General features: G+C 33.1%; 1 protein-coding gene and 1 non-coding gene across 2 annotated transcripts; one reads left to right on the top strand and one right to left on the bottom strand.

Moving 5' to 3' along the window:
* Positions 1-2445: 2445 nt before the first annotated feature.
* On the bottom strand, positions 2446-3824 carry LOC145956555 (cell division control protein 48 homolog C-like). Its single transcript, XM_083072132.1, has 3 exons — positions 3779-3824; positions 3383-3535; positions 2446-2589 (listed from the first exon to the last, which is right to left on the bottom strand). The coding sequence occupies exons 1-3, from the start codon at positions 3791-3793 to the stop codon at positions 2461-2463; spliced, it is 297 nt and encodes a 98-aa protein (XP_082928258.1). The 5' UTR covers positions 3794-3824; the 3' UTR covers positions 2446-2460.
* A 21314-nt stretch (positions 3825-25138) lies between these two features.
* TRNAD-GUC (transfer RNA aspartic acid (anticodon GUC)) lies at positions 25139-25210 on the top strand. Its single transcript has one exon. It is a non-coding gene; the product is annotated as a tRNA-Asp (tRNA).
* Positions 25211-26442: the final 1232 nt, after the last annotated feature.

Below are 26442 nucleotides of genomic sequence, written 5' to 3'. Positions count from 1 at the left end.
TCGGCCTGTGAATGCCAACCTCGATGTTGACAACCATTTTTTTTTTATTATGAAAATGGTAAACCAAAATTTCCTCTATATTGGAAATTAGAACTTATGAGGTTCAAAAGTATAGAGGATGTAATTAAGGGGGAACATATAAACAATTTAAAAGAATTACCTCATCCTTTAGATTTTGTAAAGACATTTTACAACTTACCTCTTCAAATACTTGCTCCATAAATTTAGAGAGTGATTGTTATAATAATATATTACGGTATTATATTATGTGTAATTTTTTCATTTTAACTACTAGGAAATTTTCTTTTTTTGTAAGAATAATGATCAAGAATAATTAGAAGAACTTGAAAAACATGTTTAAGCTGGTGCAGGTCATTCTTCTTGGTGGATAACCTATTTAGAGAAGTTGTCCATGCCAACGTGAAATTTGATCTTCCTCATTGGAAGAAACAAAGAATGACATTGGGGACCTAGAAACAAATCGTCTATGAGGTTGTCGCAAATTGATGGAAATATGCCATGGCCAAGGAATCCAAGAGGTGATACATTAAAGGAACCAAGAGGAATGGGATGATTTTGAAGACCTTTTCAAATGTTTGTAAATATAGTAGGTACTTGTATAGGTTATTTTTCCTTTGTATTTGTGAGGCACTTTGTTTCCTTTTTGTAGATCATTGTATAATGAATTTAGAGTAGGTTCTTTGGAGACTTTTACTCCATTTGACCTTGTATTAAAGGCCATTCATTTTTACTTTTTCAGTAGTAGAAGTGGGGTGGCAAATAGCAAGGCTTGAGGGTGCACTACTAGAAAAATTAAAATTAGAGAGGGAACAAATCCGTCACTAATCTTGATAAAATCCGTCACAAATAAATTAGTGACGGAATTTATGACGGAAATGATTCCGTCACAAAATTTGGCGTCACAAAATATTTAGTGACGGATTATTTTCTCCGTCACAATTAGTGACGGAATTAAGGCATCACAAACAATATAATTTCTGTTACTAATTTCTAACAATAAATGTTTAGAAATTAATAAAAATCCGTCGCAATTTGTGACGCCTCTAACTCCGTCGCAATTTGTGAGGGATTAAATCCCTCGCAATTTGTAAGGAATAAAATCCCTCGCAATTTGAGAGGGATTAAATCCCTCGCAATTTGAGAGGGATTAAATCCCTCGCAATTTGAGAGGGATTGAGAGGTATGTTAGTCCGTCACAAATTGTAATGACACAAAATCCCTCACAAATTGTGATGAACGAATCCGTCACAAACCGTGATGCCTATAATTGACTAGAATCCGTCACAATTTGCGACGGATTTTATCCGTCACTAACTGGGATGAATCCCTCGCTAACTGGGCGTCTTTGATGACTAAATTTGAGGAAACTATTGTTTTAAAAGTCTGGTAATCGATTACCTATACATGTAATCGATTACCAGACAATGAAAATCATATGTTCGAAATTTACTTATTAAAAGGTTCTCTGGTAATCGATTACCAATTTCTTGTAATCGATTACCAGAGCCTATTATTGAAACAATTTCAATCAAAACAAAAATATCAAGTCTTTTTTTATGAAAATGCATGATATCATTTAAAATGAAGATAAAAGAATAATACAGACATCAAGAGGAGTTCCCAAGATTAATGATGTGCTTAATCGGCAAGACAACACATGAAAAATAATGAATGACCTCTATCAGTGTAACTATGACAATAAAGCTTCATTGGAGTATATCCAGGCCATGATACTTTTCATCATTTAGAGATCAAAATCCACAAGGCACACATTTAGGCAAAGAAACCCCTTCAAACAATACACATGAAGCAACCTAATTTTACTAAGCTAGATTGCTTATATAGTGATGACCTTATACCTATCTACCAAACATACAATTAATAGAGGCAACATGTTGAAAATTCCAAATCAAATCATACAAAAATTCAAATACAGGGGAAAAAATTCTTAAAATTGATTACCTTTTTTCTTGGCCTAACAAGCCTCAAGGCCACCTCAGCAGCAGTATTTGCAGTAACAATAACATCAGTTGCCCTTCCTGTGACAGGACCTTCCTTAAGAACATGAGTGTGAGCCACAGCCACGATGAAACCATCTATATGACAAGCCAAATCACTACAAACAACCAAAGAAACTACCATCAACTTCCCAGTAATAGCGAAAAACACAAATTTCATTCCCCCATCACTCATAACAAAATTCCTACTGAGATAAAAAAAACCATGCTCAAAAATCTTACATTTTCATTATATCACCTTCTTCCAACACTGTCTCGTCAACTGCAAGTTCGCTTTCTCCAACATATTTATTTAGAAGTGAAGGTCCCTAAAATCCAAAAAAAAAAAAACAAAGCAATTTAATCATTTACAAGATGATTTATTCAAACCAGAGGAATGTCCTGTAAGACTATCGAAACTAATGATAAAAGGGTGAAGTTTTTAGACACATACCTTAACATGAATAAAATTAGCCCCTGCCACATGGGCAACAGCTTTTGCAATCAGCGTTTTACCACAACCAGGAGGTCCATAAAGCAAAAATCCCATCTCGAGATCTATCCCAAGTCCCTGAAAAAAAATGAATCCAAAAACAGTGATCAGATAGTGATATACAACTCATTATACTTTTTCTTGAAAAACCAAAGACAAATCAATTGATCATTTTCTAGAAAAAGAGCAAGAAACTTATCAGGAAAACTTAAATATACAGCTATGAAATTATTGAGCATTGATCAGATATTTTGTGAATACTTATGATATGGAAGGGCATATAGTTGTTACGTTGATCTAGATCAATGTAACACCATCATTATCAGTTATTTCATAAATCCCCATACCACAGTAACTCTCTAACTTGAGGAAAAAAACAATGATAGTTCTGGCCAATCACCAGACTTTGTATTAAGAAACAAATTTCTAAAATTTACACAATTAACACGATAGCAGCATATTCCATCACAACTTCTGTTCAACGGCAAACAGAGTGATATCATCAGTTAGGGAGGAAATCAAGAGAAATTAAACAAGACCAAACTACTTCTGTGTCAGGACCTAACTATGTAGTACTAAAGAACCGAAGGCCTTACAGACCCCATATTAGAATTTCATACTGTGGACCACAAGTCCCATACCTTGAAAATGGATTCTAACATATTACAGCTACTCGAAATCATTGCCCTAGAACGGAGATGCAGAAAATATAGATCCAGCCACACATGCACATAAATTTCAACAAGATTTGGGTAGTGTGAATTGTGAAAAGAAAAAAGCCATTTATAAGAAATCAAGAGACAAGGAAATTAGAAAAGAAATAAAATTCAACACAAAATGCAATATTAAAAAGTTAGTATTCAATTATTACCTCATAATCTTCAGGATATTTTATACGCCTTACAATATAACGTTCAAACTCCTGTCTTAAAAGATCAAGCCCTCCTACGTCTTCCCATTTCACATCAGGAATAGGAGAGAACCCATCTCTTCTTAACGAAGGTTGCACCATGTTGACTGCTTCCTGCATGCATGCCCAGAAATTCAAGGAAAAGCTAAAAGATAGGTCATAGAGAAAAAAAAATTACTTGCAAGAAGACATGGAGGATAAGATATCCCCTCCCAACCATAGGATAGTAAAAGCTGGGATTAAGACATTATAGATGCGATGATAAGGGAAAGGGACACAAACATAAACCTAAAGAAAAAAGCTCTTGTCAATTACAAAGATTAAGAATAAGTAAACAAGGACACAAATCTAAAGCACCTCAAAATCAGACATTTTGACGGCAAGCTTATTTATTTCTTCAGGCAACCAATGTACTTTCCACCAGTCTTCAGCATGCTCGTTCATGTGATCTTGAGATAAATCATGTCTCCTTCCAACAATTATTCTCTTCATTGCCAGATTACCAGCCTTGTTAACAAGAGCCACCATATGGATCAATCATGATTCTATTATATATTATATATTGATACATAATAAAGTTGACTTGCATGCAGTTATTCATCATTTTCTGTCTTAGGGAATAAGTTCAATATCTATAATATTGTTTTACAGCAAGCTCAAAGTTAAATTCTATTTTGCTTAGTGACTATACATAGAAAACATTTTAACACCAATGTTACTAAGCAATCAGTGTTGGATTTTTTAAATCCTCCATGGACTAGCACAGTCACACATTTAGTTAAACTCATTATATAGTTTTAAATTGCACTTCCCAACCACTCCCCAACTCTCAACATAACCACAACAATTCAGCATATAATCTTATTGTCTCACATTTGTTTTTTATATCAAAATGTCTATTTTCCTTAATGTAATTTTAAAATGATACAAACTAACACAGTGAATAGCTCACAATATTGCAGGTGGTGTCAACATGCACTTCTAGGGGCTGTAATCTGAACTTCCCAAGAAGAGTTATTGATTGTTATTTACCATACTCCCTGCATCATGCATCCAAACCTCCGACGTCTCTGGAAAAAAAATTCCAACGCTCTTTTGCTTGAAAATTGGTTTTGATTTAAATCTAGGTACCAAGTTTCCTCTAGCTACATGAGTCTCTTTAATACCTAGAACATAAATGCAAGAGCAAATACATTATGTAATGATGGTGTAAACAAACTAATTCATTTGTGTTGGTTGGCATATAATGCATAAGCTAATGCACAACTGCACTGAATAATCTAATAAAGTATTTATGAGAAACGCATATAGCAATGTTTAATAAAGAGAAAAGGCAACATGAAGAACAGTAGAAAAATAGGTTATAGGAATTTTACTTTTGCATCAAATTCACCAACCTCAATCTATGGATTCTGTTGTTTGAGATTGTTGCTCCTCAAATAACGATTGTAGTCTCTGTAGTAAACAACATACCTTAGTAATTAGCCAAAAGAATAAAACCAATGCCAAAATTGTAAATCTAAATCTTTTTTCTTTTCTCCTTTCTTGTCAAGTAACAATACTATAAGCATGTTCAAATAAACATTTTCATAAACACTTCTAAGAGAAAAAAAAATGAAATAAGTTTTTCTTTTAGTAAATGAAAATGAAAATGGAACCTCAAGAGCGTGGTGGTAACGCTTCGATTTGACTAGGGTTCTGGCGATGCGTCTAAGGTAGGAGGGTGAAACCTCGTTGCCTCTGTTCTGTTTCTGGTTCTGGGTTACAGCATCACGGGAGGCGACGACTTGCTCGACAATGGCGGTGGCGTCCGCGACAAAACCCTAACCCAATGGCATCCGCGAAGACTGAGGAAACGACAATGGCTGAGACAAGTGAAGAAGACGAAAGGGAACTCGAACGGAGGAAATGACAATGGCTGAGACAAGTGAAGAAAGCCACAAACAGAATAGAGAATCGATGAAATACCTAACAGAGAAGGAGGCGTCGTGGCTGGCGAGGGAGGCGTCGTGGCTGGCGAGGGCAAGAGCTCTTATGAGATGTCTTTCGGAAGGAGATGTGTTGTTTTAACATGTTTAGGGTTTCCCCTGGTTCCTCTCTGAGCGGGTTTATGAGCCAAATTCATAAACCCAAAAAAATAGCGGGAGCCCAAAAAATAGCGGGAGCCCAAAAATGAAAAAAACTAAGCCAAATTCATGCCAATTTTAGACATTATTAAACCAAAAGATTATAAAAAATTATTGGGTCATGGTGCAGTCCAACATGAGACAATAATAATTTAATGTTAGATTGTGATATGTAATGTTTGTGATTTTGGATTGTATTTGAAGTTTAAGATAATTTTGGATTATATTTATCTATTTGAGATTATTTAGATTTGATTTGATTGTATTTAAAATTATCATTTAATGTTTGGGATGAATAATTCATTTAAGGATGTCTTAATTAAGAATCTCAGATTTTTAAAATAAGTTTAAATTTTTGGGCTTTAGTTGTATATTAAGAAAAATAAATAAATTTTTTTTTTTAAGGTGAGCCAACCCGTTTAACCCACCAACCCGTGGTGGACCGGGCCGGGCTCGATTTTTTTGAGCTCACTAATAAGTGAGCCGGGTTGGGTTGGCCCACCAAATGGCCAACCCGTGGTGGGCCGGGCCGGGCCGGGCCGAGTAGCCCGTTTTGACAGCTCTAGTTCTAGACTACTAAAATAGCCTATTAAAATTAAAGCGAAACAGACCGTTCTAACACATGAATTTATGATCACTACGCCAATACAGAACGGTCCGTTCCACTTTGGGAACGGGCTGTTCCAGACATGACTGTTGTACCTTAAAATGTGATTCCAGAACGGGCCGTTCTGGATATACATGCTTCTTTTGTTAGTTTTCTTATATTTAAATATAAATGTATAATTTTAATATCTCTATGGTTCCTATGAGAAACCTAAGGGAATGCATTTGTAATTGTAAGAGACAATTATATGAGTCAGATGTTTATTGTATGGATTAGAGTGCTCTGTGGGTTCTTAAGAGAACCATAAGAGAAACAAACAAACTATACAAGTTTATATTTTGCTTTTTGATTGTTCTGTTGTATTCCTTGTTACATGAGATGTATGAATATTTATTTAATTCCACAAATAGATGAGTTTTGATTTGAATTAAACATGTTTGATCTCTTATTTCATTTCAACTTTTGAAATATATATATTTTAAAATTAAATATCATGCACACTATGATTTAAAATATATATCAACTTTAAGTAATAATTTTAAAAAATGAATTGAAAAATTCTTATTTTCAAAATCAAAGATGAATGAAATTCATTTTTCATAAAAATGACATAGTATATATTGGATGCAATTAATTAGAAACAAATGATAGACGCATATAATTAATTTGCTTAACATAAATTAACTTTTTCCTCCCTTATTTTAATTAATAATGATATTTTGGGTTTTTCTTGTAGTGTATGTTATTTCCCTTCCTTTTTCTTTGTGATACATTTGAATATATAGTTCTAATATTTATTCATTTAAATCAATTTTAACTCATATTTTTCACAATATTAGGATACTTGAAAACACAAGATCGAGTAATACCTGTCATATTAATAACTTTCATGCAAAATAAAATATCTCCATTTTTTAGGTTGTGCTTATTTCTTTCATAAATCTAAATTAGATTATTTTATAAGTTTGCTTTTAAGCATAAAAATTAAGAAATTAAAGGATATTATTTTATTATCAAAAAATAAGAAATTTTTAATTTTTAACTAAAAATTTAAATTTTAAAATTAAAAATTAAAAATTATGAAATTAGAAAGATATTTTTCAATAAATAACTAAATTAGTTAATTATTATTTATTTTATATTTGTGGACATTATCTTCTTATAGTTATTTTAATGACTTTTATAGAATGTTTTAAAGGTTTTTAATAATTATTAGTATTTTAATAATGAATATTTATGAAAATTAATTTTTGTAATATTTTGATTTTTAAGTAGCCCAAAACGGGCAGTTCTCAAACTTGGGCTTCTACGCTCTTAAGTAAAAAGAGTTGCGCCCTGACTATCAGCTATAGCTTTTGGTTTAGTGGCCTACCATGGTCATGTAATCGATTACCAGTGCGTGTTTGCTTGTTCTGATATATGTAATCGATTACAGAGTATTACCAGTGCTAATTCACTTATCTGGGTAAAGTGTAATCGATTACCATGTAATGTAATCGATTACCAGGGGCAAAATGCACAGAATCTGAAAAGGGTGTAATCGATTACCATATGCATGTAATCGATTACACGGCGCATCTGCACTTATATTCGTGCAGTTCGTCTTCTTCCTCACGAAAGAAAACCCAAAACCCTTCGCGCCCTTAGATCTTCAAATCCCCATATCTTCCTCAAATCTTAACCAAATTGAGCCCCGTTTGTTCCATTCTTCATCGTTTTCAAGTCTCTTCAACTCTACCGATTGCATTTTTCAAAACAAACACTCAAATGGCAGAATCATCCAAACGTCATAAGGGTTCTTCGTCTCGTTCAACCACCGCCAAGCGCCGCCAACAACCTCCCTCCGACGACGCCCCTACTCCTATGAATCCCATTCCGTACGCTGGACGTGCTCTCGCTTTGTTCTCCACAGACGAAAAACGAGATAAGTACTACCAGTTATTTTCTGAGACAAATATTGTTGATCCCAAATATATCAGTATTGATTTTTTTGAGGATGAATCTTTTGAGTGTTATACGATTTTTAAGAATTCTGGGTTAGTAGATTTTATGGCTATGAAAAACCCTGTTTATCCAGAATTAGTTAGGGTCTTTTACAGCAATTTGGAAATTAGGAATGGAGTTTTTTACAGTGAGGTTAAAAAGATTCCAATAGTGATAAATCAGTCTCTGTTCCGGGATTTATCAAAATTAAAAGATCAAGGTACTCTGTTTGAGGGAACGATTCCGGATACATGGAAACTAGAATATTCCCATCCCAATGCCCGAAGTATGATTTGTGTGGATAATGTTGACATGACTGGAAGATTATTGGCTGGCTCAATGAAGTTTGATTATAGAATCATGCATTACATAATTGTTCGGGTACTGCTTCCACGCACGACTAACCTTGCACAGGCTTCAGAAGAGGACTTAATTTTGATATGGGCTCTAATCACTAGCCGGGAATTTAGCTGGGCTCATCTGATTAGGAGTCGAATGAAGAAGGCCTTGTGGGTTAATGCTTCTCTTCCATACCCACATTTTGTAACTACTATTTTGGAACATTTTAAAGTTCCTTTGGAAGATGAAACCTGGGTTCCAGTTAAGAGGGTCTTTGAGATTGGAGCAAATGCAATTGCTTCCTTTGGGTACAAGAAAGCACTGGACAACACCTGGGTCAGGAAGCGGGATTTTCAAGCAGTAGACACTGACGATCGAACTCCGTCACCACCTCCTCAAGATCCTTCATCAGCACTTCTCTTGGATGTTCTCAATGAAATTAGAGATCTCCGGTTCTATGTTGGTGAACGTTTTGATTCTCTTGACACTCGCATGACTCGTCTTGAGGAGGAAGTAAAATCTCTTAGACGCCCTTCCGAGTAGCTAGTTGACTCTGATTCTGTTATTTGCTATTTTAGTTTATCTTATGTTTTGGACTATTTTTTAGTCAATTTTTGGATCTTTGATTAGTATGTTTTAGATTAATTCTGCTCGCTTGACTCTAACTATTTTGCTCATAGGACATATTTTACTTTTGTTTCTGAATGGTGTTTGTTTATCTTATTCAATTTTTTTTATATATTGTCTCATTCCTTTTGATGTTGCCAAAGGGGGAGAGAATATTGCATAAAGTTCTTGGCCATTTAAAATAAAGAATTTCAAAGAAAACTCAAATATGATTTATATTAATAAGGTTTTGAAAATAAAGGTTTTCAATATTTTAAGTTTTCATAAGGCAATTATTGTTTTTAAGAGACTGGTAATCGATTACCATTACATGTAATCGATTACCAAAGGATGAATATTATATGTTCAAAGTCACTCTTTTAAACGTGCTCTGGTAATCGATTACCCATTCCATGTAATCGATTACCAGAAGATGAAAATTTCAAAATTTAAATTTAAACTTTACAACATTCCAATCATTTTGAAACTAAACCATTGTAATCGATTACCAAGTGTTGTAATCGATTACCAGAGCCTATTTTCTGGAAAATTTTAGAAAGTCACAACTCTTCATGAAAAGTTATGACCTATGAAACAATCATCTATAAATACTAATAATTTTTCAGACAAAGGTTACAAACTCAATTGTGAAAAACTATCTTTACAATCACTTGGCCAAAAATCATTTGCAAATTATCTAAAGAGTTATACTAAGATCAACAAGTGTAAAATCCGCTCTTCAAAGAGAGTTGTTATACTTCATTCATCTTTTCTATGGATCTGTAAAGGAGAAATTGTTGTTCTCCTTGGTGGTCTGTGATTCTCAACACGAGGAAAGAGAATTCCTAGGTGTTGAAATTCCTCATATTTTTTCCCCTTATTTCACTTATATATTTTATCTTATATCTTCATATTTTTAATTATTGAATATTCAAAAATACTTTAAAAATTATTAAATATTATCTAAATTAATTTTTAAAATTATTAAATATTTAAAAATTGGTTAACATTTTTTTTATAAAATTTTATTTAAAAATCTCAACATATAAATATCTTTTTAAAAGCAATTTTATCATGATAGAATCATATTATCATATCCAAATTAACAATTTAAAATTTAAAAAAAATTGAATTGACTTATCCAAACAAAATATTTTAACAATGATAGAAATTGAAATCAAAGTAATTCAAATATCAAGAATTTCAAATTCCTTGAATTTGTAAAATTACTCATCCAAACACACCATAAGGGAATGCAATTGTAAGAGACAATTATATGAGTAAGATGTTTATTGTATGAATTAGAGTACTCTGTGGGTTCTTAAGAGAACCTGAGAGAAACAAATAAACTATGTAAGTTTATATTTTACTTTTTGATTGTTCTGTTGTATATTTATACATAAACTAATAATTTGATAAATATAACTTATTATATATTAATATACTTTTACAAAAATATAAATATACATATCTTATATATCTACTATATTTATATTTTTGTAAAAGTATATTAATATATATTAAGTTATTTTTATCAAATTATCAATTTATCTATAAATATACTAAAAATATTATTGATATTAATTTATTAGCAATATTAAATTATTAATAATATATAAATTTTATTTATTTAGTAATAATAAATATATATCATTTGTTACATTAATAAAAATTATAGTATGTTAACTTAAATAACCTATTTGTGACAAAATTTTGAGAGGGGACAATCCGTCACTAAATTTTTTCATTTTAGTGACAAAATTTGTAACGGATTTTTTAGAGACGAAGTCCATTCCGTCACAAAATCCGTCACAAACATTTTTTTTTATTTAGCGATGAAATTTGTGACTGATTTTTAGAGACGAAAATTTTCCGTCACAAAATCCGTCACAAATTTTTTTTGTTTTGATTCAGTGACGAATTTTGTGACAGATTTTTAGAGACAGGATATATTCCGTCACAAAATCCGTCACAAAATTCAATAAATTCTAGTCCGTCACAAAACTTAAAATTCCCTCACAAAATGCGTCACTATTAGCGATGCTATTTTTTCTGTCACAAAATTCGTCACAAATATTAATTTTTCTAGTAGTGGTGTGTTTAACAATTGGGCCAGAATTGTGCCTAGGCCAAATTTTACATATTGGACTTGTTTTGCTCCATATTTTTCAAGGAATTGATTTAGCTAGGTCTCACCATCATTGGATGAACCTAGCTAAACCAAATCCAAAATCTTTGAAATAAATTAAGTGGAGAAACAAGCTCAAGGCCGCCTAGCTCTCTCATTTGGCCAGAATTGCTTCATGAACCTTGGAGCCTTAGGAAGCTTGTGCTACAAGCTTCTAACTTAGCTTGCTTCCGAAGCAAGCTAAGACAGAAGCTTGCTCCACAAGCCTCCTAAACTAGAGTGGACGGTCAAGTTAAGCCAACCATGGTTCACTTGAACCATGATTAAGCTTAGCTTCCTCTACAAGCTTTCTACTTCTATATATTCCTAAACCTTTCATTTGTAGACACTTTTTATGAATGAAATATGAAAATTCTTTAGAATTTCTCTCTTCTCAAAGTCACCAAAACCGTGGAGAATATTCTCCCTAGGTTTTCTCTCAAAGGTACTTCAACCTTTGAGTTAGGTTCCTCAAGCTTCTTGATCTTCTTGGAGTGGTCGAACCTCCTTAGTTCTTCTTCACCATTGAAGCTTCCTTCAAAGGTGTTCTTCATCATTTGGACGAGTCAACCTCAAGAGAAGACGGGACTTAGCATGGATTTACTTGAAGAACATCAATCTCCTTCAAGTAGTTCCATCACAAATCAAGAGGGTGTTTTATCAAGACAAGTTGAAGATGAAAGGGGCAAGTTGGCATTGTTTTTTAAAAGCCAAACAGGGAAGAGGTTGAGGTTTTAGAGGGAAATGTTAGAGGTTTTACTATAGAACCAGAAATCATTATTCTTGAGAATATTAGGGAGGAGAATTATCTTGATGGTACTAAAGAAATTCATGAATGTAACACCCCGATTTTCACAGATTATACGAAGGCTCAAAGCCCAATAAAGGTGATTTAGTAGCCTAGAACGGGTCGTTCCAATATACTAAAATGGCCTATAACCCTAGTTGGGAACGGGCTGTTCTGATTTAAGAACGAGCCGTTCCAAACATGGCCGTTATGAGTTAAACTCAACTCTAGAACATGCCGTTCTGGTTTAAGAAAGGGTCGTTCCAGATGTGAATTTAACACATGATGAAAGGATCCAGAACGGGCCGTACCAGATTCAAAACAGGTTGTGTGACACCCTTCTACCCCATAATAGATAAGTAACAACAATAAGAATAATTCAATAAATATAACATCAAGAAGGGTCCACATATTTTAATAAAAACTCATAGGTTCACAAGTCTTGAAATAAATAGAAATAATAATAATAATAATAATAAAGTTTTACTCTTAAAAGAAAATTATCAAGGTCTCTAAAGAAAAATGAAAGGGATCCAGAATTTACAAATATAAGGTGAATATAAAACTCCTAAAAATAAGTCTCCTCAAACGACAAATAACAATTCATAACTAAAGCATCCTAAATTCATGCCCCAATGTCACATCCTATCAGAGCAGAACCCTTTCCCTTTAGAACTCAACACTATGAGTGCCTTCATCTTCACCTAAAAGAAAACCACATAAAAACAGGACGGTGAGAGATAGATAACATCATATATGAACATAGAGCTACCCAATTCCCACCCCACACCGTGCACCAAAATATCATCATTAACTATAAACAACAAATACATCTCGTATAATTACCAAACATCATTTTTTTTCAATCATACAAGCTTTCATACACATGCTCACTATATGCTCATACACATCTCCTCTCCTAAGAGTCTCAACTTGGCACTCCGCACAATGGGCGTACCTCGTCAATTCCCTTAGTTGTTGTCAATGCGGGCATACCGTTCTCACACCCTCCCAGGGCCGGTATGTTGCACGGTTAAACACCCAGCGGCCCGTGCAAAGGCAATCCACCCACCGTTAAACCCTCTGTGGCCAGTGAGTTGCGCAGTTAAACACCCAACGGCCCACGCATGGAATGCCTCCCATCATGGTCCCCCTGTCTCAACCCCTCTCTGGGCCCAGGCTCCAATGCAATATAGCCACGTCTGGCTTCTCAAGCACCACATGCAACTCATAAGTCTCATGCAACTCATGCATCCCACGTAACTCATAATTAATGCATCTCCATTATATAACATCATCACATGTCAATAACAATCCATGCAATATCATCCTCACATGCTAGGTACCTATCATTAAGTTATCAACATCATAGACCACAAATTTCACATAATTCTTCACACACATCACAATATCTATGACATTCAGTTAATAATTTAACCATAACTCGAGATATACATATCCTTTCTAAGTGATCCCAACTCCATTAGAATCCTAACATCAATATATACAACTTTCATGAAGAACACAAATCCTAATAAAGTCGTTTAGGTTACCATTCAGGGCTCACAAAAATTGATGTTGTGGTTCGCACCCAGATTGGAAGGCTCAAATTGCAACTCACATAACTTGATCAAATATTAATATTTTTACACGATTCTTGTGTCTAAATGGTATCCCCAGATGTCTAGTTTCTAACAAAACAAACGGAACTCGATTTAGATAACTACACAGAAAGATATCGCAAAATTACAAATGTATGTCGGGGTCCCGACGCCCGACGCCCAAAACTGGCGCTGAGCGCCCAAATCTCTGTCCAGACTCCCCTCTGTGAAATTAAACCTGCGTTTTACGAGTTTCAACAAGGTTTTTACCAATTTTCACTACTTCTACACCCCGTTGGTTCAGTTTAACTCCATTTATATTCTTCATACGTTCCAAATCAATCCATACACATCTCAAGCCTCAAAAATTGGTTTCCATTGGTTTTACAAAAAAAAATCTAAACTCTTCTTAACACATAAAATTCAAGTCATCAAATTTAAGGATAAAGAATTAACAAGAAAGCCCCAATGGAATTCAAAGACAATTCAAGAAATAAGTTCTTCCAAATGAATTAAGAATTTAGAACATCGATTGCACAGATAATCATTCAGAATTTTAAATAGAGTTCCTAGAGGGACTTAGGGATTGCCCTCACTACCCGAACACCCCTATATTCACATATGAAGAAACCCATCTCCCCCGTACCTGGATGAGTAGAAGATGAATGGTCTTGGTGTGATCTAAGATCGTTCCTGAGTACTCTTCCTTAGAGCTCTTTGTTTCTCCTGTTTTTTTCCCTAACCCTTCAGAACGCAAATGAGGCAGATAAGGTTAACACCACCTGACTCCTTTCTTAAAATTAATCCATTGGACTGGGTCAACCCAACCCATTTTCCTTCTCTTCTAACCCACTTCTAATTTTCCTCAAAATAATTAAATAAAATAAATACATGTATATTATAAAATATTTTTTCTCTATAATAATAATATATTTCTGATCCTAAATATAATAATATAATTTCAATAACAAAATATCATATAAAATCAACCTTCTCTTAAAACATATAAATATTTATTTAAAAATGCTAATAAAAATACTTATTTAATACGTACAAAATAATTGTCCAAAATAATAATTATTTAACGTACAAAACAATATTCCTCTATAATTATTAAAATAATTATGACCAAATACCATATAATAATAATAATAATAACCTTTTTGAAAATTGGGGTGTTACAATACTCCCCTCCTTTAAGAAATTTCGTCCCCGAAATTTTTGTAATGGTAGACTTCTCTCTTCTTACTTTCTAATCCTTATGCAACCTCACTACCTTATTGATGTACAACTCTATCAATTTCACCAAAGGATATCTAAAGGTAAAACAAGTAAACTTGGCGAGTCTATCCGCTAAAACACAAATAGAATCGATCTCTTAAGTATCTCAGACAAACCTACAATTAAGGTCTATCCACTCACCATTACAGTTCCAAAATGGGACGTCTAAGTGCTACAAAATTCCAAAAGACTTCTTGCATACTAAACTCGAGCATACAATTTCTCTACTCCTCTCTTCACCTTAGGCCACCATGCTTCCGCTGCACCACTCTGATACATCCTCCTAAGGTCCCGATACATCTCAGTAGCTCCTAAATGAATGTCCTTCCTCTAAAATCATCTTTCTTAATTGAAGGTTACTAAGCACCCAAATTTGTTCTTGCACCTCAAAATAACATCGATTCTACTCAAAAAAAAATTATCTACACTCCTACCAATCTTTTCCACTTGGTTCTTTAAGAAAGACTCTAACTCCTAGGCTTCTCTAATCTCATCCATTAATTCACTAGTCACTTTCAACATAATCAATTCAATGCTCCTAAGGATAATCTCACACACAAAGCATAAGTCTCTAAATTCTTCAATCAAATCCAACCCTTAAATCATCATAAACGATATACCAGAGGTTATCATAATCAAGGCATCTGCTACAACATTGGTTTTACTTCTATGATCATCTCTAAAGATTAAGCACCTAAGCGTAAGTTCACTAGGTATACATATCAGATCTCTAATTTCACCACTCCATCTACACCCAAGTCAAACTCTTATCCATCACCTTATCCTATAGCCTCATATCTTGTCACCAAAATTGTGCTTCTCCAATTTCCTTCAACAATCCATTCGTTACTCAAGTCATACTTAGTCTCACACTACTAAGAGTAACCTTATAAGCCAAACTTAAATCTCTAATTTGAGCCAAAAGGATTCATCTCTCTAATCATAAGGGAAGATAAATATAAAGGTTTCCTACACAAAACATCGGTCACCACAATAGCTTTACTCAATTAACAACTAAGTTTGAAATATTAGTCCTCTAGAAATTAAACTATCTCTTTAGTCACATAATTAACTACTCAGTCAACAGATAATTAAGGCTCTAACGATCAAAAAATATTTCAAGCTTAGAATCATATACATAATGTCTCCAAATCTTAGTATAAATATTAAAGCTACTAACTCAAGGTCATAGATAAGAAAATTCCTCTCATGAATTTTCAATTGCCTAAAATCATAACCTACTACCTTTCCTTCTTGTCACAATACTCCTCCCAAACATATCTTTAGAAGCATAACTATATATCACAAAAGGCTTACTAAGATCGGCCAATGCTCACACTAGCGCACTAGTCGATCTTTCCTTAAGAATTTGGAAACTACTATCACACTTACTATCTCACACAAAAATAACACTCTTCTTACTCAATATGTTCAAAGGTAATGTTATCTTAGAAAGTTACTCAATAAATATCCAACAACAATGAGCTAATCCAAGAAACTCATAACCTCGCTAATAGACTCATGTATCTCTCACTTAAGCACAACTTCTATCTTAGATAGATCTACGTTATACCTCCGCAAGAAAATTACATGGCCTAGAACACTCATCTCATACAGTCAAAAATCATACTTAGATAATCTATCCTAAATTTATCTTGGATATATCTTCACACTTAACTCTTAATATGGTGATATCACATCCTAAGATCAATCTCATTAATACACAAACATCCACTAATTGATCCATAAAGTCATCTATCCTCATATATACATACATGCATATCAAATCATATTAGAATACCTACTTTAAAATCTTCATATATACTATCCCTAAGCATATACGAATCAATCATCGTTTACACCATAAAGCATGAATCAACTTTACCACATAACATCATACAATCTTAAACAACCTCTCAATCCACCTAACATCTTAGAATCATGACAAAAATCAATTTTTATCCTTGCATTGTCTAACGATTCAAAAATATCATGACACCATACATATCCCTTCAACAATGATCAAAGAAAATGATACCTAGAGAGTTATACTCATCCAAATGATCTCAAACCTATCTCAAAAGAAAGCTAAGAGAATAAGTTAAAACTCTTATGAAGACATAAAATTCTAAAAGATCCTCTTCTTAGCTAAAAATTTCAAAAACCGCAGCAGATATATTCGGCACTTACAGCTAGACCTTTGATCACCAAAGTAGCTATAACTGGAGTTCTAGACCTCCGTTTTACCTGATTCCAATTCAATTGGAAAGATAACGTCTAAGGCTACAACTTTTATGAAGATCATAAAATCTAAATCTGTCAATATGGTAGTCATAATGGCACAACAAAACTGCAGCGAAAATATCCTCTACACCAAACAGCAATAGTATATCAATATATCTAAGGCCACAAAAATACATCAACCCTTCCAAACTCACACCTCAACTTCATATTCAAGCTTCCCACTACAATCCTAAACCAAACAACTCACATATTTAGCACAACAGACTTAGAAAATAAAACTCACATGCTACCTAAACCATAAACGGTAAACATGCCAACACCAACACTCAAGGGAATTACCAACATTTCAATCTCTCATCAAGGATACCAAAACTCCAATTCTCATATACAACCTCCTTGGATTCAATCGCTACAACTATAGATTCTAGAAACTCCATTAACCGTAAACTCTCGACAAATCAATGTCTCACCCAAATCTAAGGTCCCAATAATTTCTAGTTGATTAGCAAGGCTTCGTCCACTACTACTGGCACATATGCTTGCAATACGAGCGATACCACTCAACCACTACTTCTTACGTAAGCTGTGAAGTCCCACATCGGTTAGGAAGGAGAACGAAGCATGCCATATATATGGGTGTGGATACCTTCCTTGTGTGGACGCGTTTTGGGGTAGCATGCGTGCCATTGCCAGAAGCAAAACCGTGAGGGCTGCGGCCAAAGCGGACAATATCCACATGCGGGTTGCTGGGGTGTTACATTTGGTATCAGAGCCGGGACCCGGACCGGTGTGCCAGCGAGGGCGCTGGACTCCCTTGAGGGGGGTGGATTGTGAAGTCCCACATCGGTTAGGAAGGAGAACGAAGCATGCCATATATATGGGTGTGGATACCTTCCTTGTGTGGACGCGTTTTGGGGTGGCATGCGTGCCATTGCCAGAAGCAAAACCGTGAGGGCTGCGGCCAAAGCGGACAATATCCACATGCGGGTTGCTGGGCTGTTACATAAGCAAGAAGTATCAAAACAAATAAGCAATCATGAATAGCCTCAACTAAGCTATATCATGTCTTTCAGCCAAATTCTGAGAAAACAATATAAGTGTAAGCACAACACTAACAACACAAGGGAAACATCATCATCATCATCATTATCCTCATCATAAAGCAAAACATATTCCATCATTCATCTACCAAACAAGCATAATAGACTCATAACTCACGGCCGATTGGATCGACCTGCTCTGATACCACTAAATGTGACACCCTTCTACCCCATAATAGATAAGTAACAACAATAAGAATAATTCAATAAATATAACATCAAGAAGGGTCCACATATTTTAATAAAAACTCATAGGTTCACAAGTCTTGAAATAAATAGAAATAATAATAATAATAATAATAATAATAATAATAATAATAAAGTTTTACTCTTAAAAGAAAATTATCAAGGTCTCTAAAGAAAAATGAAAGGGATCCAGAATTTACAAATATAAGGTGAATATAAAACTCCTAAAAATAAGTCTCCTCAAACGACAAATAACAATTCATAACTAAAACATCCTAAATTCATGCCCCAATGTCACATCCTATCAGAGCAGAACCCTTTCCCTTTAGAACTCAACACTATGAGTGCCTTCATCTTCACCTAAAAGAAAACCACATAAAAACAGGACGGTGAGAGATAGATAACATCATATATGAACATAGAGCTACCCAACTCCCACCCCACACCGTGCACCAAAATATCATCATTAACTATAAACAACAAATACATCTCGTATAATTACCAAACATCATTTTTTTTCAATCATACAAGCTTTCATACACATGCTCACTATATGCTCATACACATCTCCTCTCCTAAGAGTCTCAACTTGGCACTCCGCACAATGGGCGTACCTCGTCAATTCCCTTAGTTGTTGTCAATGCGGGCATACCGTTCTCACACCCTCCCAGGGCCGGTACGTTGCACGGTTAAACACCCAACGGCCCGTGCAAAGGCAATCCACCCACCGTTAAACCCTCTGTGGCTAGTGAGCTGTGCAGTTAAACACCCAACGGCCCACGCATGGAATGCCTCTCGTCATGGTCCCCCCTGTCTCAACCCCTCTCTGGGCCCAGGGTCCAATGCAATATAGCCACGTCTGGCTTCTCAAGCACCACATGCAACTCATAAGTCTCATGCAACTCATGCATCCCACGTAACTCATAATTAATGCATCTCCATTATATAACATCATCACATGTCAATAACAATCCATGCAATATCATCCTCACATGCTAGGTACCTATCATTAAGTTATCAACATCATAGACCACAAATTTCACATAATTCTTCACACACATCACAATATCTATGACATTCAGTTAATACTTTAACCATAACTCGAGATATACATATCCTTTCTAAGTGATCCCAACTCCATTAGAATCATAACATCAATATCTACAACTTTCATGAAGAACACAAATTCTAATAAAGTCGTTTAGGTTACCATTCATGGCTCACAAAAATTGATGTTGTGGTTCGCACACAGATTGGAAGGCTCAAATTGCAACTCACATAACTTGATCAAATATTAATATTTTTACACGATTCTTGTGTCTAAATGGTAGCCCCAGATGTCTAGTTTCTAACAAAACAAACGGCACTCGATTTGGATAACTACACAGAAAGATATCGCAAAATTACAAACGTATGTCGGGGTCCCGACGCCCGACGCCCAAAACTGGCGCTGAGCGCCCAAATCTCTACCCAGACTCCCCTATGTGAAATTAAACCTGCGTTTTACGAGTTTCAACATGGTTTTTACCAATTTTCACTACTTCTACACCCCGTTGGTTCAGTTTAACTCCATTTATATTCTTCATACGTTCCAAATCAATCCATACACATCTCAAGCCTCAAAAATTGGTTTCCATTGGTTTTACAAAAAAAAATCTAAACTCTTCTTAACACATAAAATTCAAGTCATCAAATTTAAGGATAAAGAATTAACAAGAAAGCCCCAATGGAATTCAAAGACAATTCAAGAAATAAGTTCTTCCAAATGAATTAAGAATTTAGAACATCGATTGCACAGATAATCGTTCAGAAGTTTAAATAGAGTTCCTAGAGGGACTTAGGGATTGCCCTCACTACCCGAACACCCCTATATTCACATATGAAGAAACCCATCTCCCCCGTACCTGGATGAGCAGAAGATGAATGGTCTTGGTGTGATCTAAGATCGTTCCTGAGTACTCTTCCTTAGAGCTCTTTGTTTCTCCTCTTTTTTTCCCTAACCCTTCAGAACGCAAATGAGGCAGATAGGGTTAACACCACCTGACTCCTTTCTTAAAATTAATCCATTGGACTGGGTCAACCCAACCCATTTTCCTTCTCTTCTAACCCACTTCTAATTTTCCTCAAAATAATTAAATAAAATAAATACATGTATATTATAAAATATTTTTTCTCTATAATAATAATACATTTCTGATCCTAAATATAATAATATAATTTCAATAACAAAATATCATATAAAATCAACCTTCTCTTAAAACATATAAATATTTATTTAAAAATGCTAATAAAAATACTTATTTAATACGTACAAAATAATTGTCCAAAATAATAATTATTTAAAACGTACAAAATAATATTCCTCTATAATTATTAAAATAATTATGACCAAATACCATCTAATAATAATAATAATAACCTTTTTGAAAATTGGGGTGTTACAGGTTGTTCTGACCACTCTTGATGTCTATAAATAGCACGCTCTAGCACTCCCAAAAATATATTTTTTACTTCTGACTTCTTTTCTTCTACACTCTCTAAAGACCAAGGAGAACCCAGAGGAGGAGACCAACCAGATCTTGCTTTAGTTTCAGCTACTGCTTATCGAGGTATGGGGGAAAAAGGAATTATTTGTATGAAAATTTACATGAGGGAATTGGGTAAAGGAGGAATTTCGTAGGATTATGGGTAATTTTATAATTATTTTTTTTTGAGGAATCAATGATCCCATTAGATTTTTCATGTATTGAAGATTAGGAATATGTAAACAATTTGTAAAAATGATTATTTGGGAGAGAGAATGAAATTTTAGAAAAGTGCCTGTGAGTTAGGTTTTGGAAAAATTGGGGGTTTTACTATTTGAGTTAAGATTCTATTAAATTGGTGATTCAATCAAGTTTTATATTAATTTATAAATGTTATTGTTATATTATTTAGTAAAAATTGATGATCTAGATGTGGATTCATGGTGAATTGCTTGAGGGGTATGTGAACCACTATTTTGTGTGGACTTATCTATTTTGTGTATGTGATATGGAATTGAGTTATGGAATGTGGTGTGATGTCTTGGCACAATTGTATACATTATATCTACCATTTTAGCAATGAATTGATAACATGATGTGGCGAATGGTATGTTATGACTTAATTGTTCAATTAATTATGATGTGAGTATGTTGACATGAAATGAGATGTTGTGTGGAATATGAATGCGATATGATTGTGGTTCCTCACACTTATGTTAGGAGTGGCACGACCTTGAGCAAGAAATGCTACAGAGGTGGCGTGACCTTGGCATAGTGTGGGATGTGTGAGCTAATTAACACTTATGTCAGGGGTGGCACGACCTTGGGCAAGAGATGCTACAAGGGTGGCGTGACCTTGGCATAATGTTAATTGCAAGATTTGTGATGATTATGAATGAAATGTGATTGTGGTTCCTCACACTTATGTCAGGGATGGCACGACCTTGGGCAAGAGATGCTACAGGAATTGCGTGTCCTTGACATAATGTTAATTGCAAGATTTATGTGTGGTAATTAGAATTTATGTTGGTGTGCCACGACCTTGGGCACGAGATGCTATAGGGGTGGCGTGAGCTTAACATAGTACATATTATATGATGTGATGGATTGGTGTGATTGTGAATTGTGATGTGAAGATGATGCATGATTGATAGAATTAGGATATATAGAAATGGTTGTGAATATTTCATTAAGTAATGAGTTATGATGACATTATGTTGCGGATTTTCCTTGTGTGCTTTACATATAAATGTTTTCTTTTCTCACCATACAATTTGTGGATGTTTTAGGTGAGGAAGATCTAGCTTTGAGTGACATCTAGAATGCCAACAGTTGAATTGTGGGTGTGCTCTGATATTGTGACATCGGGGCAAAAGATTTCTAGGACATGGATTTTTTGTATGTAGTTGGAGTTGTACTTATTATTTTAAAAATAATTTGTAAACTCTTATGTTTTATTTTCCAATTTTTATTTTCAATTATTTTGGATATTGAAGAACATTTATGAAGGCTTTTATGTGAACCCTTTTACCAATGTTGAAAATTTTATTTCCTTAGTTTATTTACATTATTACAATATATGTGTTGGGGTAGTAAGGGTGTCACAATGAACCCATAAAAATTGTCAATATATCGATGTAATTACCAACCAACCTACTAATGTGGTTATCAGCCAATGCACTAATATTGTTGTCGTCGAAGAGAGGGATAACATCAACACTACCAATGAAGATATTCCAATAGATGATATCACTAACTTTGAATTAGATGTACTCACTCCTATAAACCATGAGGAGAGTTAATGAAAATCCACGAAGAAAAGGAAGAGACATCGTTTCCTGAAATGATGTGATTCATGTCTTAGGAAAAAAAAACTCCAACCAATCAAAATGCTATGTGTTGAAGCTTTTCAAATCTAATAGACAATATTGCAGTAACACTTCAACCAAGAGATATAATTATAATGTTGTCCTTTCATTTCCTTAGTGTAACTTCCTTCGTACACGCCCTCATTAAAACCCTTTGACACATAGTCCTAAGTTTAAATATATATGTATATATATATATGTGTGTACATAATGACAATTTAGCACATGGAAAAGTATACATTTCTAATCTCAATGTCCCTTATTCATTCTTCTATTTGGGACTTGAGGACTTGCGTACTAGCTAACCTATAAGGTCGGATAAAATGATGAGCCAATCTATAAGGTTGGGTGGAATAAAGAACACCAATGTATGTGGATGAAGATTTGGTATCGTTACATGGAAGACAATTACAACAAAGCAGTTACCAAGATGTGAAATATGCATATATACATTAGAATAATATAATTTGGAACTGACTTGATCTTTGGAATTCCTTTTGCAGGTACCTAACCTCACTTAGAAAATCTTGAATAGTAAGAGTTATTACTCATACCAGGGGACAAAATACAAGGATTCTGCCAAGAAGTAGATCAATAGAGATCTTACTCTTGATAAGAACAATTAATTTTTATTCTTACATGTTATGTCACTAAGTATCACATGTCTTAAGTGGTGAGAAGTTATTGAACAACTTTTAAATTTTATTAAAAGGAACCAAACTTTATGGTAGGACTAAAATTTTGTATTTTTAAAAATAAAGGGATAAAAAAGACAATTTAGCCAAACAAATACTATGTTTGAATATATAAATTATATTTAAAATTTGAATAAATAAACATTTAAATATATAAATTATATTTTAGATTTATGATAAATCAACCTCTATATATTAAATACAAACGTATTTCTTATGTGAGAACGATTTTAGGGACCTTTATTTGACGAAAGGACTTTTAGAAATTATTTTAACTTATTATCTAATTCGATTTTTATTTATCATAATTATTTATGAATCAAATTTTAATATTTTTAAAAATAAATTAATGATAAATAAAAATAATATTTGGCTACAATATAAATTATTATTCATAAAATTAAAGTATAATTTGTATGTTTAAAAATATTTATTTATAAAAATTTTAAGTATAATTTATATATTTAAGTATATATTTATATATATAATTTATTATAAATTTTAGTTATATATAATAAAATTTAACATGTGTATTACGTGGACTAGAATATTAGTAATTTATATTGTAGTACAAAATTATTTTTATTTATTAATAATATATTTTAAAATACTAAAATTTAATTATAATAAGTAAAAAACAAATTAAATATAAATTTAAAAAAAATTCTAAATATCTTTCCATAAAAGGAATTCCTAAAGAAACTCTTATCAAAATAATCGTTCATATTCATGTATGTTTTATATATAGGGCTTCATTTCTTTTCACCCACAATACCAATACATCTATTTTAGAATAAAAGTAGTGATTGACTCTTGCACAAAGGAATAGCTGGAAATTCTTTAATTTCTTTTGAAAGCAGATGACAAATCATATCTACTTATCACATTCCAAGAATAGTCTCACATTAATAAGGAATATCAAGGTTGGGTAGTCAACAAACCTTTAGCCTATTGCATACATGGGCTCAGTACACTAAGATATGAAAATCATTATCTGAGAAACAGTACAAAAGCAACAATGTTTAAATAACTCAGCTTCAAGTCTCCTACTATTTTTGTTTTTATTTTTAATATCACTCTACATCAACAAACTAGTTTATCATATGAAAGCTGGTATCAAATATGTACTTTCATTTGCCAAAAACTCTTCTAGAATAAGTAATTTTGTCCCAAATATATATTGAGTAACTTCTTCAAAGCTAGGATTTGAGCCAATGATACAAAATCTAAAGTCATTTGGCAAAGATGAATTGGCATACAGTTCATTTCATTACCCAATAAAACTGATAACTTAATTGGGGTCCACTTGAACTATGGCAAGACAAGTTGTAACTACAATACAATGAAATGAAATTAACAAAATTGTTCCCAACTTGCATAATCAAGCACACTCTTCCAAAGATACGATATAACTACAATACAATGAATCATCATTTGGCTCCTAACACCAAAAATAATCTTCAACTCAGAATGAAGGGTAAGATATTTTGAAAATCAATTTTACACTATCTAAAAGTTTAACTCGATTTCAAATGCCTTCACCAATGCCAAAATATATATGTATTTGAATAAATTTATTTTGTTTTAAAATCGTCCCAATAAGTCGTTGTAGTATAGTGGTAAGTATTCCCGCCTGTCACGCGGGTGACCCGGGTTCGATCCCCGGCAACGGCGCTTTTATTTTTGTGTTTTATTTTCATATTTTAATGTAAAATATAATTGTCTATTATTAGACACGTGTTTCAAATTTCAATGAAGCAAAATGTAGTAATCTAATAGTCTATTCCCTACAAGACAATAGGTTGAAGCAAAACGACATCCATTAGCTCTTGGATGTCCTTTTTTTTTTTTTTTTTTTTAATCAATGTAGAAAACTTCTTGAACCCTGACCCACTTTAAGATTTTTCTAGGATTATATGAAAATACTTATCTAAACTTATTTAATTATAACTAAATATTATGTTTTAGGGTCTGCTAAAAAGTGGTAAGTGAGACTTAGAAATAAATTTTGAGATTTTATGTTTAAATTAGTATGTTATTCATTTAATTCATGATTATCTATTTATTTATAACTTATATATTAAAACAAGTTAATATTAAAATAAGACCAATAATAAGTTAACAATGTTAATTCATATAATTTATGATTATATATTCATATAATAAAATATTATTTTTTATGAAAATAACTTGTGTTGTTGTATTTTTTATATATAAATATTAATATTATAGTCTATCACTAGGATTTTAACTTATACATTATATAGTAGAACCAAATTCAAGACGGGATAGGTAGGGCCAATCTAACATATTGCTAGGTCTAAGGTATTATTATTTAACAATATATAATGATGATACACCTATTTGATGTTCACTTTTGAAAGACATATATATCTTTATTTTATATTCAAAGAAAGAAAATAACCGCTCACTAATAACTACATTTTTTTACTTACCCATTTTATTTTTAAATGGAGACATGTAGTGTTTTTTTCACTTCTAGTAATAATAAAATATTTTGACGATGGGTATAGGAAAAATTATATTTGTATATCTTTTAGAGATAGACTCTTTAGAGTAAACTTTTAAGAATTAAAAAAGTGACTTTTAAATTATGTGTATTGAAAAATATATAAATATTAATGCAAAATATTTTTTTTAAGAAAATCTAGAGTAAGGGTTTTATTGGCCTCATGCTTAGATCAATCCTAGGAGCAAGTACCCCTCCACCCCTTCTCCCTTGATTATTTGGAACTTTTTTACAATAAAAATATATTTAGGCTTAAATATGTTTTTGGTCCATAAGTATAATAATTGTGTGATTTTAGTCCTTTAAATTTTAATTGAATAATTTTAGTCTCTCAAGTATTGTAGTTGTGAAATTTTAGTCCCCAAGAATGGAAGGC

The sequence above is a fragment of the Cajanus cajan genome, chromosome 3 (genome assembly GCF_000230855.2).
Source record: "Cajanus cajan strain Asha chromosome 3, NIPB_CcT2T_4, whole genome shotgun sequence".
Lineage (NCBI taxonomy): Eukaryota > Viridiplantae > Streptophyta > Magnoliopsida > Fabales > Fabaceae > Cajanus > Cajanus cajan.
This window is presented reverse-complemented; position numbering and strand designations above follow the sequence as displayed.